This window comes from Macrobrachium rosenbergii, chromosome 56 (genome assembly GCF_040412425.1).
Source record: "Macrobrachium rosenbergii isolate ZJJX-2024 chromosome 56, ASM4041242v1, whole genome shotgun sequence".
Taxonomy (NCBI): domain Eukaryota; kingdom Metazoa; phylum Arthropoda; class Malacostraca; order Decapoda; family Palaemonidae; genus Macrobrachium; species Macrobrachium rosenbergii.
Window position 1 is genome coordinate 18,849,302 of NC_089796.1, and position 14,395 is coordinate 18,863,696.

The 14,395-nt window shown below is 35.4% G+C and overlaps 1 protein-coding gene across 9 annotated transcripts in view; it reads left to right on the plus strand.

Moving 5' to 3' along the window:
• LOC136836291 (kinesin-like protein KIF12) overlaps window positions 1–14,395 on the plus strand; it is a 147,257-nt gene that overhangs the window by 12,321 nt on the left and 120,541 nt on the right. For 8 of the 9 annotated variants that reach the window (XR_010852364.1, XR_010852363.1, XM_067100358.1 and 5 more), the window contains exon 2: window positions 6–603. Coding sequence is in view for 7 of the 9 variants with exons in the window: in XM_067100358.1 (XP_066956459.1) it covers window positions 461–603 (143 nt within the window). In the remaining 2 variants the exon portion in view is untranslated. Of the gene's footprint in view, window positions 1–5; window positions 604–14,395 lie in introns of those variants that run through there. The other variant, XM_067100362.1, reaches the window with a different exon arrangement.

The window sequence follows — 14,395 nt, forward strand, 5'->3', positions numbered from 1 at the left end:
CACAGAACATCTATTCAAACGATGCAGTAGTGCTGATTCTATAATAAAAGTAATATGCATTATGGTTCCCACACTAATACTGAATGAATTAGTGATAGGTGGACTGGAACCCTTGCTAAGCACACTTTTCACGGATAAATTCTCGACCAAAGACTGAGCCCAAAGACTTGAAACAAACCATGAGCCAGAATACAGTCAGTTTCCCGCTAGGGTGACGGGGCAGTGCCGCCCCGAGTCCCCGGCAGAAAGGAAGGAAGGGTAGAGGAAGTGAACCTTGCCCTTTTCAGTCTTCTTATCGACTGTCGAAGCCTTAAAGGCACCAGAAGTCGTTCAGAAAGTCGCAAGAAGCGCTGCTTCGTCTCTGCATAAAAACAAATCAGTTTTTTCCTTCAAGTCTGTCACGATTCATGGCAACTGGCCCCCCTTAATTCGCCTTGGAAACTCTCAAATCGCTGGAACGATGGTAGAACGCAAAGCAGGGCGTCGGGGGGACTCGCCCCAGTCCCGGGAAAGCCTGGGGTCCTCTGGCGGGTCCGAGGCCTCAGGACTCTCTGGAAGCAGAGTCTTCACGGGGCATTCAACGCTGCCTTCGTCGTCAGAAGGGTATGTGTTATGATTTCGTGCACTTGTATATGCGAATGGTAATCTTGAGTACTCTCTCGAGTTGTAATATACATATCTTTTATGCAACTTTTTTTTTGCTAGTCTTTAGAATTGTCATAAAAAAGCACTCTGTGACAAGCACTCTTGCTCTTTTTACACTTCTAATTTTTAGAAATGTTATAAAAAAGCACTCTGACAAGCACTCTTGCTTTTTTTTTGCACTTCTAACTCTCTCCTCCTACAAACACTTTCAAAAGCATTTACTGGGTCATTCACTTCCTCTCCACTATCACCAGATTTTTCGTATGTCGCTTAAGTGAGGCCTCCCCATGCACTGTAAAATACTTTTCTTGTAGCTTTTCTTTAAAATACTTTTCTTGTAGCTTTTCTTTATCATTTTGAGATATAATCGCCGTATTTTAGTTTTTATTAAAATATCTCTGCTCATAATTATAATGCATAAGAATCATGACATAAGTATAATTAACATAAATTTCACTCAGTTCCTTATTGCAGTTTAATTTTTTTGTTTTATATTTTCGGAATGACTTTTATCGTTCATATCATAGAACTTTGATACCAATTTACTTCGAGCTTTAGACTTACAAGACTTCTTGTTCGTATATCATAAGTCATAACAGATTGATAAATACAATACCTTCGCTTAAAAACAATTTTTGTTTATGGCTATAATACCGAAAATTATATATATTCATTAAGTTCACGCGAGGTGTACATTCCTATTACTTTTGGGCTACTTGCAATGGTGCACGAAGGGTGAAAATCGTGTACAAAAAGTTCAGAACATGAAATTAACAAATCAATATGCAAGAATAAAAATGGAATTAGTAAGTGAATTGTTCATTTAATTTCTCCTCCTCATAATGTTCTCCAGGAGTTTATTGCTGCTTTAAGAATTCACGTTGAAGGTCGAGTTTGGGTTATATGCAGCTGTGTCGGTGATTTTAACCTGAGTTTTCCTCATAATTCATACTTTCAGCTTTTCATTGAATAATTTTAATAACACAGACTGTGGGAGTGACTTGAATAAGAATTAATGCTGAAGCCGTGGCATGGCCCTGGGCCGACATCAACCTTTTGTTTTGCTTCTTAATATTAAGATTTGTTTCTGTGTAAGTTGTTTTGGTAATTTCCATTCGCTTATTTTTCGTATTATTTTTGTCTCTTAAGTTTAGTCCATAAAGCTGTATACTAAATTTTTTTTTTTTTTTTTTTTACAAATTAAATAATATTCTTGCGCTATTCATTTCAAGCCAACAAAACCTGTATACGTTCAGTATCTTTGAAGTACATTGATTTGTTTGTATGATTCCGCAGGGCAAAGTACTAGCAATGTAAATGCAAACACCCCAAGAATTATAATATATATATATATATATATATATATATATATATATATATATATATATATATATATATATATATATATATATATATATGTATATATATATATATATGTGTGTATATTATGTATATATAAGTATATATGTATAATGTAATAGTCACCCTGACTTCTCGAAAGGTTGTAGCGTGGTTTAGATCTGACAGCGGTCTTATCTGTGCGGACTCGATTCCCAATTGAGAAGTAGAATTAAATTCATTTATTTCTCATCGGATTTCAGCTGAAAACTTAACCAAAAATATAAGAGAATAAAAAATAAAGAGTTGATTGTGAGGCCATTTCATTTACACACACACATACACATATATATGAATGTATTTATATATAAATATATATATATATATATATATATATATATATATATATATGTATTTATATATATATATATGTATTTATATATATATATATATGTATTTATATATATATATATATATATATATATATATATATATATGCATGTGTATATATTATACACACACATTATATATATATATATATATTATATATAATGTGTGTGTTTGTGTGTGTATAATATATACACATGCATATATATATAATTATATATACATATATATATAATATATATATGTATATATTCATATATATATGTACATATTCATATACATATGTGCGTATGTGTGTGTGTGTAAATAAAATTGCCTCACAATCAACTCTTTATTTTTTATTCTCTTATATTTTTGGTTAAGTTTTCAGCTGAAATCCGATAAGAACTAAATGAATGAAATTCTACTTCTCAATTGGGAATCGAGTCCCACAGATAAGACCGCCGTCAGAATTAAATAACATTACACCTTACATTATATATATATATATATATATATATATATATATATATATATATATATATATATATATATATATACATATATATTATAATTCTTGGGGTACTTTTGCATTTACATTGCTAGCACCATGGCCTGCGGAATCATACAAACAAATCAATGTATTTCAAAGATATTGAACGTACACATGACTTTTGTTGGCTAAACATGAGATTAGCGCAAGAATATGATTTAATTTGTAAAAAAAAAATGCATATTAAAGAAAAAACATTTAGTATACCAACTTTATGAACTAAACCTAAGAGACAAAAATAATACGAAAAATAAGCGAATGGAAATTACCAAAACAACTTACACAGAAACAAATCTTAATATTAAGAAGCAAAACGAAATGTTGATGTCGGCCCTCGGCCATGCCACGGCTTCAGCATTAATTCTCATTCAAGTCACTCCCACAGTTTGTGTTATTAAAATTATTCAGTGAAAAGCTGGAAGTATGAATTATGAGGAAAACTCAGATTAAAATCACAAGACACAAGTTGTGAGTTATTAATCAATTTCATCAGTTGAGAAGGAGTTTTGATGTTAGTTATTGCATTTGGTGAAAAATATATAATGTCGAATGCCTGATATACAGTATATATATATATATATATATATATATATATATAGTTATATATATATATATATATATATATATATATATATATATATATATATATATATATATATATATATATCACGCATCTGACCTTTGCATATTTTTCACCGTGCAGTGGCTGGCGCCATAAGCCATGGGCTTCGGTTTCTCAGCTGGGTTTTGGGGATGAGGTTGTTAACTATGCACCGTCGTTACAAGAGAGCAACCCCTTTGGATAAGGGAAATTTGCAAGGTCTTTGACGAAGATCTGGGTAAGCCCGTTTGACCTCCCATTAAAAAAACATAATTTGTAATGAACTTTGATGGTTCCCCTTTAAAAAAAAACTATCTGTTAAAGGGATTGTATAAATTACTAAACAAGCAGTTCTTAATAAATGAATAATTAGTATGCAACATGTATAGTTTACAAAATCGCAAAGAAAGCACCTGTGATAAAGTGAGAGCTAGACATTTCACAGACAAATCACATTTCATAACAGCAGACAAACCCCCAGTATAATTTCTCAGTAGCCGCTCCATTTGGATCGTTACAAAGATGTATTTGTGTTACTTAGAGACATAAATCCATTAGCGTCATAGTCTCCATTGTTGTCGTATTAATTGAAAGCAATCACGCAAACCCAAGAGTGCTTGGGCAGTTTTTCTTCCTAAGAGCTCTGGAATCACTGTTTGACATTTTGCCTCATTATTATTAATTGATACTTTGACGCAGTGATAATTGACTGGTTATTTTTCTGTGGGACTGTAGGGAATAATTTCCTAAACAACGATTACAATCACTTGCAATTATCACACACTTGGTGTTTGTCTTGTGAAAGTATAAACGTTTAACTCCTTTTCCGTTTCTGATAAAATTAGCTTTTGTAATTTAAATGAGAGCAGATTTTTAGCAAGAAATTCAGCTAGTTCTTATTGTAATCAGTTGTCCTAAGAAAATACATACTAAGTATGTATGCCGGTATGAACATCTATTTCATAAAGACATTGGGGACTTCAGTTCCCCACCTCTTATGGGAGAGCCGCCTCTACTTGTACGTATATCACCCACGAACTCCTCATGGATAAAAGCCATTGTAAGGGCCTCTTAATAAAGTTTTGGCAAAATCTTATTAGTAACTAATAAGAACCATCAATCCCTAATTCATTTTTGTGACCGAGTACAAGCGAATCCTTAGATTTATTTTTCTGTGATTAATGCAAATAGTTTATAGGAAAGAGACTAGTGTTGAAGGCTTTCAAAATTTCAACAAGAAAATGCAGAGCAGCATTATGGTCTTGATATAAGTATGAACACAGGGCAAGCTTTTCAGTTAAAACTCTCAGCACCAGCAAGAAGAACTGGGTTAGATTCTCGACCGAGGTGGATGGATTTAGACAGAGCCCATTAAATTCCATCGTGCCTGTTGGCCTAATCCTGAATTATGTACTTGGCAATTATTCAGTTGTGGGGAGTCTCACCCCCAAAAACAGAGGTAATGCTAGTAACCTTATCCTAAGAGACCTATTGAGAACTTGAAGATTAATGCTTTCTAGAGCCACCCCTCCAAGAGGAAAAACGGGTACTATAATTTATGGTTCTTCCTCAATAAATACTTGCTACTCATGAAGAGAAACTGACATTTATTATTGACGAACAGCAATTACAGGCGCCGCGTCGTCGCCTGACGAAAGTAGTTGCGTCGAATGATATAGCCTGACGATGGTAACCAAAACGACTCTCTTGCATTCAGTGCCGAACCTTTATCACGGTAATTCATTGTGGTGAGGTTCAATGGACAACCGCCTGATAACTCACCACAGGCTATTGTCAGTTGTAAAGACAAAAAAACGAGAACGTGTGGCGATTGAGAGTGTACAGTACTTCAGTTCCTCTGGGACAACTTGGAGCTGGAAGTAGTGCCGCAGTGTTTACACATCGCGTGTGTGCTTTAAAAAGCTTTCAAGCAAAGTGAAGCAAACTCCTGGGGTCTTGTTTAAGTCGATAAGAGTGAAACGCGTCTCTGTCTATGTGATAAAAGAGTTTATTTTTGGTGATAGCTCAGCGTTCTGGTCGTTTATCCAGCGTATCCAATCAGTGGTGGGAGTTTTCGTTGAACAACTGTGCTGGACATTTCATCCTCGTTATGAGAATAATATGAGCGAACGTTTAATTACAAATGTTTTAAAAATCTAGACGTTTGTTCCTCATTGTGAGAACAATAAGAGCTAACGTTTGATTACAAATATGTGGAAAAATCTCTGAATAAAGACATAAAAAATCTAATGAAGATTCAGGCTTATTTTATTAAACATTACACCTATAATGAAAAATTATGGTTAGTCAAATAAGCAGCAGTTTTTTTGCTGTTAATGTGCATATAATGCGAGCAAATGTCTGATTACAAAATTCTTCTTCAAACGCACAACAAAGTCTTTATCAAAAATATTTTCATTACGGTCTGAATGAAAACCTGAATAAGTGAAAAATTATGGTCATTATCAAACGGAGCAGCGCTTTTTGCTCTCTTTATTCAAAAAAAAGTTTCAGCGCTTTTTGCTGTTGTGGTCGTTGGCTTTCCTATCTATAAAAAGAAAATTCTCAGTACCGACTTAAGGATGAAGAAATGCAAAACTGAAAAAATGGTAAACCCACAGAGGTATTGGGTCCATCCCCACTGACCTGGTATGTATGTCGGACTGTAGTTTATGTGATAAACATTTCGGTGACCTTATATAGAATAATCCATCTTACCAAAGATACGATTAAGTTTAATTGTTTTCCAGATTACGGTAATCAGGTGAAGGAATCTATCCTAATATTTTTTTTAGAGTTTTATTATTGGAATGGAATCTAAAATTTAGGCCAAAGGACATGAGCTGGAAGGAAAACTGGGAGTAAAAAGGTTTGAAAGGTGTAACAGGAGGAAAACCTCACAATGCACCATGAAATTATTGTTAGTAGAGCGTGGAAAATAAGATGGAAGAGACTATGATCGGAAGTACAGTAAAAGAAATGAAAGGAGCTGCAGCTAGGGGCCGAAGGGACGCTGCAAAGAACCTTATGTAATGCCTGCAGTCCACCGCATGAGGTTCCTGACAGCACTATTCTCTTACGGTTTTTTTTTTGTTTGTTTGTTATTATGATACACTAAAAAAGAAAGTAGCTGGAAATTTGGTTTTTTTGGGAAAGGAGATGGACAAGAACTGATAGACGAAATGATGATGATATACATACGAAAGTAACATGAATAAAAACAACACATTCATATCCACAAGTAAATAAGCAAACAAAAGGCGTTATAAAATCAGGAACTATGGCACCGGGCCTCTTCAACGGAGCACGGATACCTTTTAAGAAATTCATCGAGTATACTGCTGGCAATGTCAGTTTTATTATTCACATAAGCGTATGATATTCATAAGCAATAGCAGAACCGCTCCTGCCAGTCAGGTAAGTTAGCAATATTGAGTCTGCCAAGTATTTGGATTGGTGACCACCACTCAGTCCCGTTCTAAAAATATAAGCCTTGAACTCGCAACGTATCGGAGGATTCTGATGTAAGCGGCAATAAGACTCAGTGAGGATCGAGAAGACATCAGTCCGAATGAAATTATTTGCAGTGGCTTCAGAATGCTGTAAGAATCTCTTGAGAAAATAATTCAGTCGTGTATTGATTATGATTCATTTTTTACCCGTTATTTTCTGGTACTGACAATGAAGGTTGTTAGACTCTCGGCAAACTGGCAGATTTTATTAAAGAATATCAAGATGCAGACGGAAGCAGTCTACATAAATCCCGATGTATTGGAACACCAAAGTGTAAAATTCAGCATTACCGAATTTGGGGCAAAAGAACCAAGCCATCACGAACTTCACACGAATAATTCAAAGCGAATCAAATATACAATACGACCTTGGGTCTCATCAGCACGAAAGCGACGTCACACTGAATATTTACAAGGAGACGTTGGATGGATACTTATACTGCGGAGGTGACGATTTCCAAGCGTGTTTGTATTAATTATTTAGATACCGATAAACCTTCAACATTCCGGGTTTAGATAAGGTGTAAGAGATTTTACAAGTTATCCTCCGTGGGTAAGTTAATTTTTTGAATAGAAATGCAGAGAAAATGAAATGTATAAGAAAGATACGAGTTCCCAGTTTGCTGTTTTTATTTCACCGTTGAAAACTGCATGACTTCATAAAGACCAGAAATGTTTGTCCTTTACAACTTACTTATTTCAAGTTTTGCTTTTACTCTTTATTTAGTAGTAAATTTCATGAACACCATTTGTTAAAGACCAAGTATGTCTTCGTAACATTATGAAGTATAGATATGTGAAGCCTTGTAAATGAAGTATGGGCTTACATGCAGTCTTATCGTAAATGGTAATTTATAAACTTAAATAGCAAATATTTACAGGGCTGTGTGTTTAAGACTCCATCATAACTGCCTCGGTTAATAATTAGTCGAAGAGGTTGTTTTAAACCAAAGGCCATTTTTAGGTCTGAGAAGGTGGTCTTCTCCGTAAAGCCCTGTTCACATTAGCGGGCACTGCCCGACGGGCAAACACTATTCCCATAACCCGTTCCACTATACTGACTGACCGAGTATGGAGCCAGAACGATGCGATTGTCTGGTAACACTGCTTCAGAAGCAAGAGAAAATATCAACAGCTGGAAGTGCCCGTCGGGCATGCCCGCTAGTGTGGACACGCCATAAGATAACGGATACCACGATCTCATTTCCATTATTGTTATTCAGTTCCATATAATTGCATGGTGCCAATGTATGAGAGTATATGTAGTTATTCGCGAATAATATTAGGTAAGAATTTTGGAAGATGATTTTTTCCCGTATTACAAATTATATTAGCAAATTAATTTATTAACGGCGTCGATGACTTTGTTTTGGAGTATTAGGACAATCCCCAGTGCTTGGCTCCTATCACTCATTCGTTTATTCAATCAATTCGATTATTATTACCGGAAAAAATGGTGGTAATGTAAGTCTAGGGTACCATAATTTTTAATTGTAACTTTATGGAGCAGTGTTGAGAAAGACTGGCCCGGGCTAGATGACGGCACCTTTGAAACGTGAAATCTCGTTTTTACAGACGTACAAAGTTATTGGCTACTAGTTTTATTTTCTGCGTCGAAAATCATGCTCACTACTATCAGGTCATAGTTCTTCATTGGAGGGGTGGGTAGAGCTCTCGGCTAGCACACTGTTGGCCCAGCATTCGACTCCCCGACCGGCCAATGAAGAATTAGAGGAATTTATTTCTGGTGATAGAAATTCATTTCTCGTCATAATGTGGTTCGGATTCCACAATAAGCTGTAGGTCCCGTTGCTAGGTAGCCAGTAGGTTCTTAGCCACGTAAAATAAATCTAATCCTTCGGGCCAGCCCTAGGAGAGCTGTTAATCAGCTCAGTGGTCTGTTTAAACTAAGCTATACTTAACTATCAGGTCATTCAGTAATTTGACTCAGTTAACTCAGTCACAGACGAGTCCCCAAAAACCTCTAGGAAACAAAAGGCAGCAACCGACCTTCAGAAAGTATTGTTGATTATGTGGGAAGATCAGACGATTATCGGAGTTGTCCTTCGCGAGACCCACAACAGATCAAAAATGCCAGATAAACTTTGCCTGAAAGGTCAGCTGAGTCAGCCGAACTTTACTCTCTCCCCTCGCCCACCTTCGTCATATCTCTCTCTCTCTCTCTCTCTCTCTCTCTCTCTCTCTCTCTCTCTCTCTCTCTCTTCTGATAGGTTTTGTGGGGTCTCGTGGAAAATGTAAAAAAACTGGTTGGCTTTCATCTTCAGTAACTGTTGTGTTTTTTTATTATGTATGCTGGAAAGTATAATACATGTAGTTTTCTAGGGGTTAACTTGGATCCTCGTGAACATGCACTTGAATGGTCTGGCTGGTTTCACGTGCAAATTACATGTATATACACATTACGATTAATATATATATATATATATATATATATATATATATATATATATATATATATATACATACATATACTGTATGTATATATATAATGTATGCATATATTTATATATGTTTTTGTTGAGGGATGTGGTTTGTGTATGTAGATGTGTACAAATATTTTTATCTATCTATTAATTTCTTAATTTATTTTTTCTTTTACAATAAGTGAGATCTCTTCTTTCTGTAATTTCCTTTACCTCCTCTTACTTCTTCGTAATGAACACCATATTCTCTGGAAGCTTGAATTTCAAGTCGGCTCCTGTGGGCTTGTTCCATATGAATAGGGTTTATCTTCTGAATAATAATAACAATAATAATAATAATAATAATAATAATAATAATAATAATAATAATAATAATAATAATATGTGCTTTTATGTATAATATAATTTTACACACACACACATATATATATATATATGTGTGTGTGTATAATATGTTTAAAATTTTACATATATACATTCGTATGTATATATCAGTATTCAGACAATAGATTAATATTTTGTACATCTGTAAAGACAGGAGGTATTTGGAATTGCGAAATTGCTCGTGAATCAATTCAGTGATTGATAATTATCAAATGACGTCTCTCATAACGATCGTCATTGACTAATGTCTCCATACTGTAAAAAAACAATGGTAATATAAGAAAAGGCAGAGACGTCAAGTTTCGACGAGGGACGTCCAGTCCGGAGGCAGGGACCAAAGCACCGTATCTTCCTTCTGCAAAGGCGACATGTGTAAAGACCAATGGCGAGAGAGTTTTGTCCCAGGCTGGACGACGGCAGGTCTGAACGTGGAATGTCGTTTTTACAGTTACAAACAGGGGGAAAATACACGGATATACAGTGCGTTTTATCTTAAACAGGTTAAATATAAGAGATAAACTCATTAAAACGCCCAGGAGTTTTACTAAAGTGGAAGCGGTTCTCCACAGAAGTCAAATGTCGTAACGTCATTATTCGTTTATAAGGGGACTAACTTTTCGTTTGTAAGGGGACCAGCCTTCATGGATAAGTTGCTAGTTCGACGAAAACACCAAAGATGAAGAAAAAGATTTAAGATCTCGTCTTTTAGCTCCTGCTACCATTCACTGATACAGTTTCAAGGCTTCATTTAAGGATGACTGCTCATGATGTGCTCGCAGCTTGTGGTGTTTTCGTCCTAGAAGCTGTAAGCAGTCAGTTAATTGTTACTGAAGCTAGTAAATGAAAGTAAAAGTCAGAAACCTTATGAAATGAAAGTTTAGACATTTCTTTCGTGGATTTGTAGTCATTTAACTTTTAATTCATTTAAAGCTGCCGGTTTTGACTTGACGCTATTCTGCAAAGAATCTTATTACGGATATCCACTACGAAATAAAAAAGATATGCTTGAATACTGTTTTGGAGATATAACAGAGATACCTGCTCATTTTTCATTTATTTTCATAAGTGGTTTGCGCTTGCAAAAAGCATTTGTAACAAGTACAGTTGCATGAAGGAAAAATGAGTTCATATAATTTGGTCTGCAATAGTTGGCTTTACTTTGAGATTAAGGTTATTTTGGAATACGAATTTCTACATCCCACGGAGCCGACCAGATCTTTTAAGTTCACGAACACTGGCGAAACTCGCCCATATTCATTTCTTTTTCTTTGTTGAACTGTGGATGGCGGTTTTGTTCCATCATACTACAAAAATGCCTGGCGTATTTCCGTTTCAGACGTCATTTTTATAACGGTGTTGCAGCGCCATCTGTATAAAAAAAACTCAATTGACGTACGTAGTGTTGCAACTTGCATGCGTGAAACCATGTGATCGTTCTTAATTAGGGAGGAACTTTGTTCTTACCTCGTATTTTATCATATTTAAAGTCCCGTGATCTGTGAAAAGCTTATGAATTTTAGCTTGTGTGCAAAATTCTGGAAAATAAAAATGCTAAGTATTACTTTTTCGATAAGAAAAAATATATTAGAGAAAACGTCAAACATATTTATTGCATGTCTCGCTAATATTACGAAGGTAACGACTCAGCATAAAGGTGAAAGTCTACAGAAGTAATTAATAGGTACATTGTTTCTAGCGACCATATATTTCACGAATATATTTTTATTTAGAATAATCTAAAGAACAATGTTGCCCGTTCGACGTTTCAGAAGAAAAAACAAAGACTTACCTCCCACGGTCTTTGATTTAGATCATTTGCCTGTCATGAAATGTCGTTGCTTGGTTTTGATTGCGTTGCAATACAGGTTTATGGCGTTCTCACGAAGTTGCATGTAAGGCATTTTTTTTTTTTAATTCGGGAATTTCTCCACGTAGGCATTAAGAGCTATGATGAGCATAGAGGTTGATAAGTTAGTAGTAATGATTTCTAATATTCTATCATATATATATATATATATATATATATATATATATATATATATATATATATATATATATATATATATATAATATAATATATATATATATATATATATATATATATATATATATATATATATATATACTCTGTATGTATATATAAACATATTTATTTATATATGTATGTGATGCTTTTTCACTCAGAGTACGACGTTAGATAAACCACCAATACTTTTTTATTCTTTAAGAAGGGATGATGTTTGAAAGAATCACCCTTCCAGTTTCTCAACAAGTCTTGAGGGATGAGGTTGTTAGCCCGATACCCTGACTCCTGCAGACTCTGGTACCTATCAAAGTTTGACGGACACGGGCGCCTTACAATTTTCAGCAAGGACTTAAGAGTGAGGTTGCTAGCCCTGTGCCCAAAGTAAGATTTATCAAAATACTGTCACGGAGAGCCTCAAAAACATCCTTAGGAATTTAATTTTTCATAATAAATATATTGATGACCCTTTATCTGATGGTGATGTAATCCTGAAAAGTGGCACCTTCCTCACATTCAGATTTCAGATGACATCATTGCCCTCAGGCTTGAATTGAACCATTTCACTCACTATGATGTAACATTGGCTAATCGTGATGTCATATCTGTAGTGTAGATTCCACATACCAGGAATAGAACATCGCCATTATCCCGTGACGTGCAATGCGCCAAGGAAACAGTCAGGCAACGGCAATTAGTGATAACTACCTCTGTGACAACGCTACTTTCCACTTGCTTGATGGGATTTAGTGTGTTGTCCCACTTTTTTTTATTGCAAGTTCTTTTGCATTGGCCGGATAATTTATTCACATAAAACAGACACACACACACATATATATATATATGTGTGTGTGTCTGTATATGTATGTATATAATTATGTAAATAAATCTATACATACACACACACACACACTGAAAGCATGGCTTACTGATAGAGTGCTAAGCTCGCATTTCCAGAGAGGTTGATTTTAACCTGCTCTACCGATACCAGTCGATTGAGCTGTTATTGGGTACCATGTGCGGGTGGGAGTCAAGAAAGGGCGGGAGACTAACAGGCTCATCCCTAAAGAATATGCACTCCCTCGAAAAGAAAATTAAGTCATATATATATATATATATAAAATTTTACAAAGACATACATTGCATGCACACACATACTGTGTGTATATATATATATATATATATATATATATATATATATATATATATATATATATATATGCAGTATATATATATATACACGCACACATTATGTTTGTGTGTGCTTGCAGTGTCTTTGTAAAAAAACTTTATAATTACGGTTTGAAATATAAATGCCCATTTACGTTGTAGTAATGGTGTATGTTATAAATTGCTCTCTCTCATATTTGTCTCCCCAGTTTTGTTCCCATTCCATTTTCGCCGTGAAAGGCTCAGGTTGTCGTTTCATAATTTCATAATTCATTAGTCGATTTAGGGTGTGGGAAATTCCCATATCTGGGAATCCAATTTTCTGTCACGAAGAGCAGCTCATGACCGGCGCGAGATTTCTCTCGGATTGTTCTTCACTAGCCCAGTATATGTGGACATGGTCTTGATATATTGTTATCAGTTGAGTCTTCATTTTAAAGTTCTAAAGTTCAGTTCAACGCTGTAACCCGTAGGGGGCTAGTGCCGTCAGTGCACCTCAAGCAGTGCACTGTAGGCATAGCTTTCGGTTCTGTGCAGTGTCCCTTCGGCCCTTAGCTGCAACTATTTTCATTCATTTTACTGTACGTATGTTAATGTTCTCTTTCTTCCGTCGTATTTTCCACCTTCTAAGAATTGTTTCGTAGTGCAACTACGAGGTTTTTCTCCTGTTACACCTTTAAAACACTCTTACCCTCAATTTCCGTTTCTGCGCTGAATGACCTCATAGGTCCCAGCGCTTGACTTCTGGCCTAACTTTTGTATTCCACTCTGTTCAGTACAACGCTGTAAATCTCTCTCTCTCTCTCTCTCTCTCTCTCTCTCTCTCTCTCTCTCTCTCTCTCTCTCGTCTTTATTTTCATGCTTATTTCCTAATGACGTTTTCCCACTCATAGATTCAGAATAGCTATTTTTTCTGGTTAAAATATGAAACATTTCTTAACTGCTTATTGTCACGGAGGACTCATCATCGCCTGAACGTCAAGTCCCAAGGAATGCTGACATTGTCTTGCCATATTATCATCACTGCAATCTTCGTTCGTAAATTCCTGATATGGAGGAAGGAATACTTTTGTCTCCTGTAATTGTATGCCTGTTTATGATGATATTATTATCAAGGGCTTCGAAAGTGTAACTTTTGCTATCCGTTCCTTTCATTACGGCAACACCATTCCGACTTCTCGTAAATTTATGGTCCTACCTATCCCGACTCCTGACATTCTTCAGTTTATGGTACTACCGATTCTGACTGTTTCTTACTAATTCTAACTCCGCTTTCATCCCTTGAGTTAATGGTACCACTAACTCCAACTCTGCCCACACTTCTAGAATTTATGGTACTACTAATTCCAACTCTTCCTA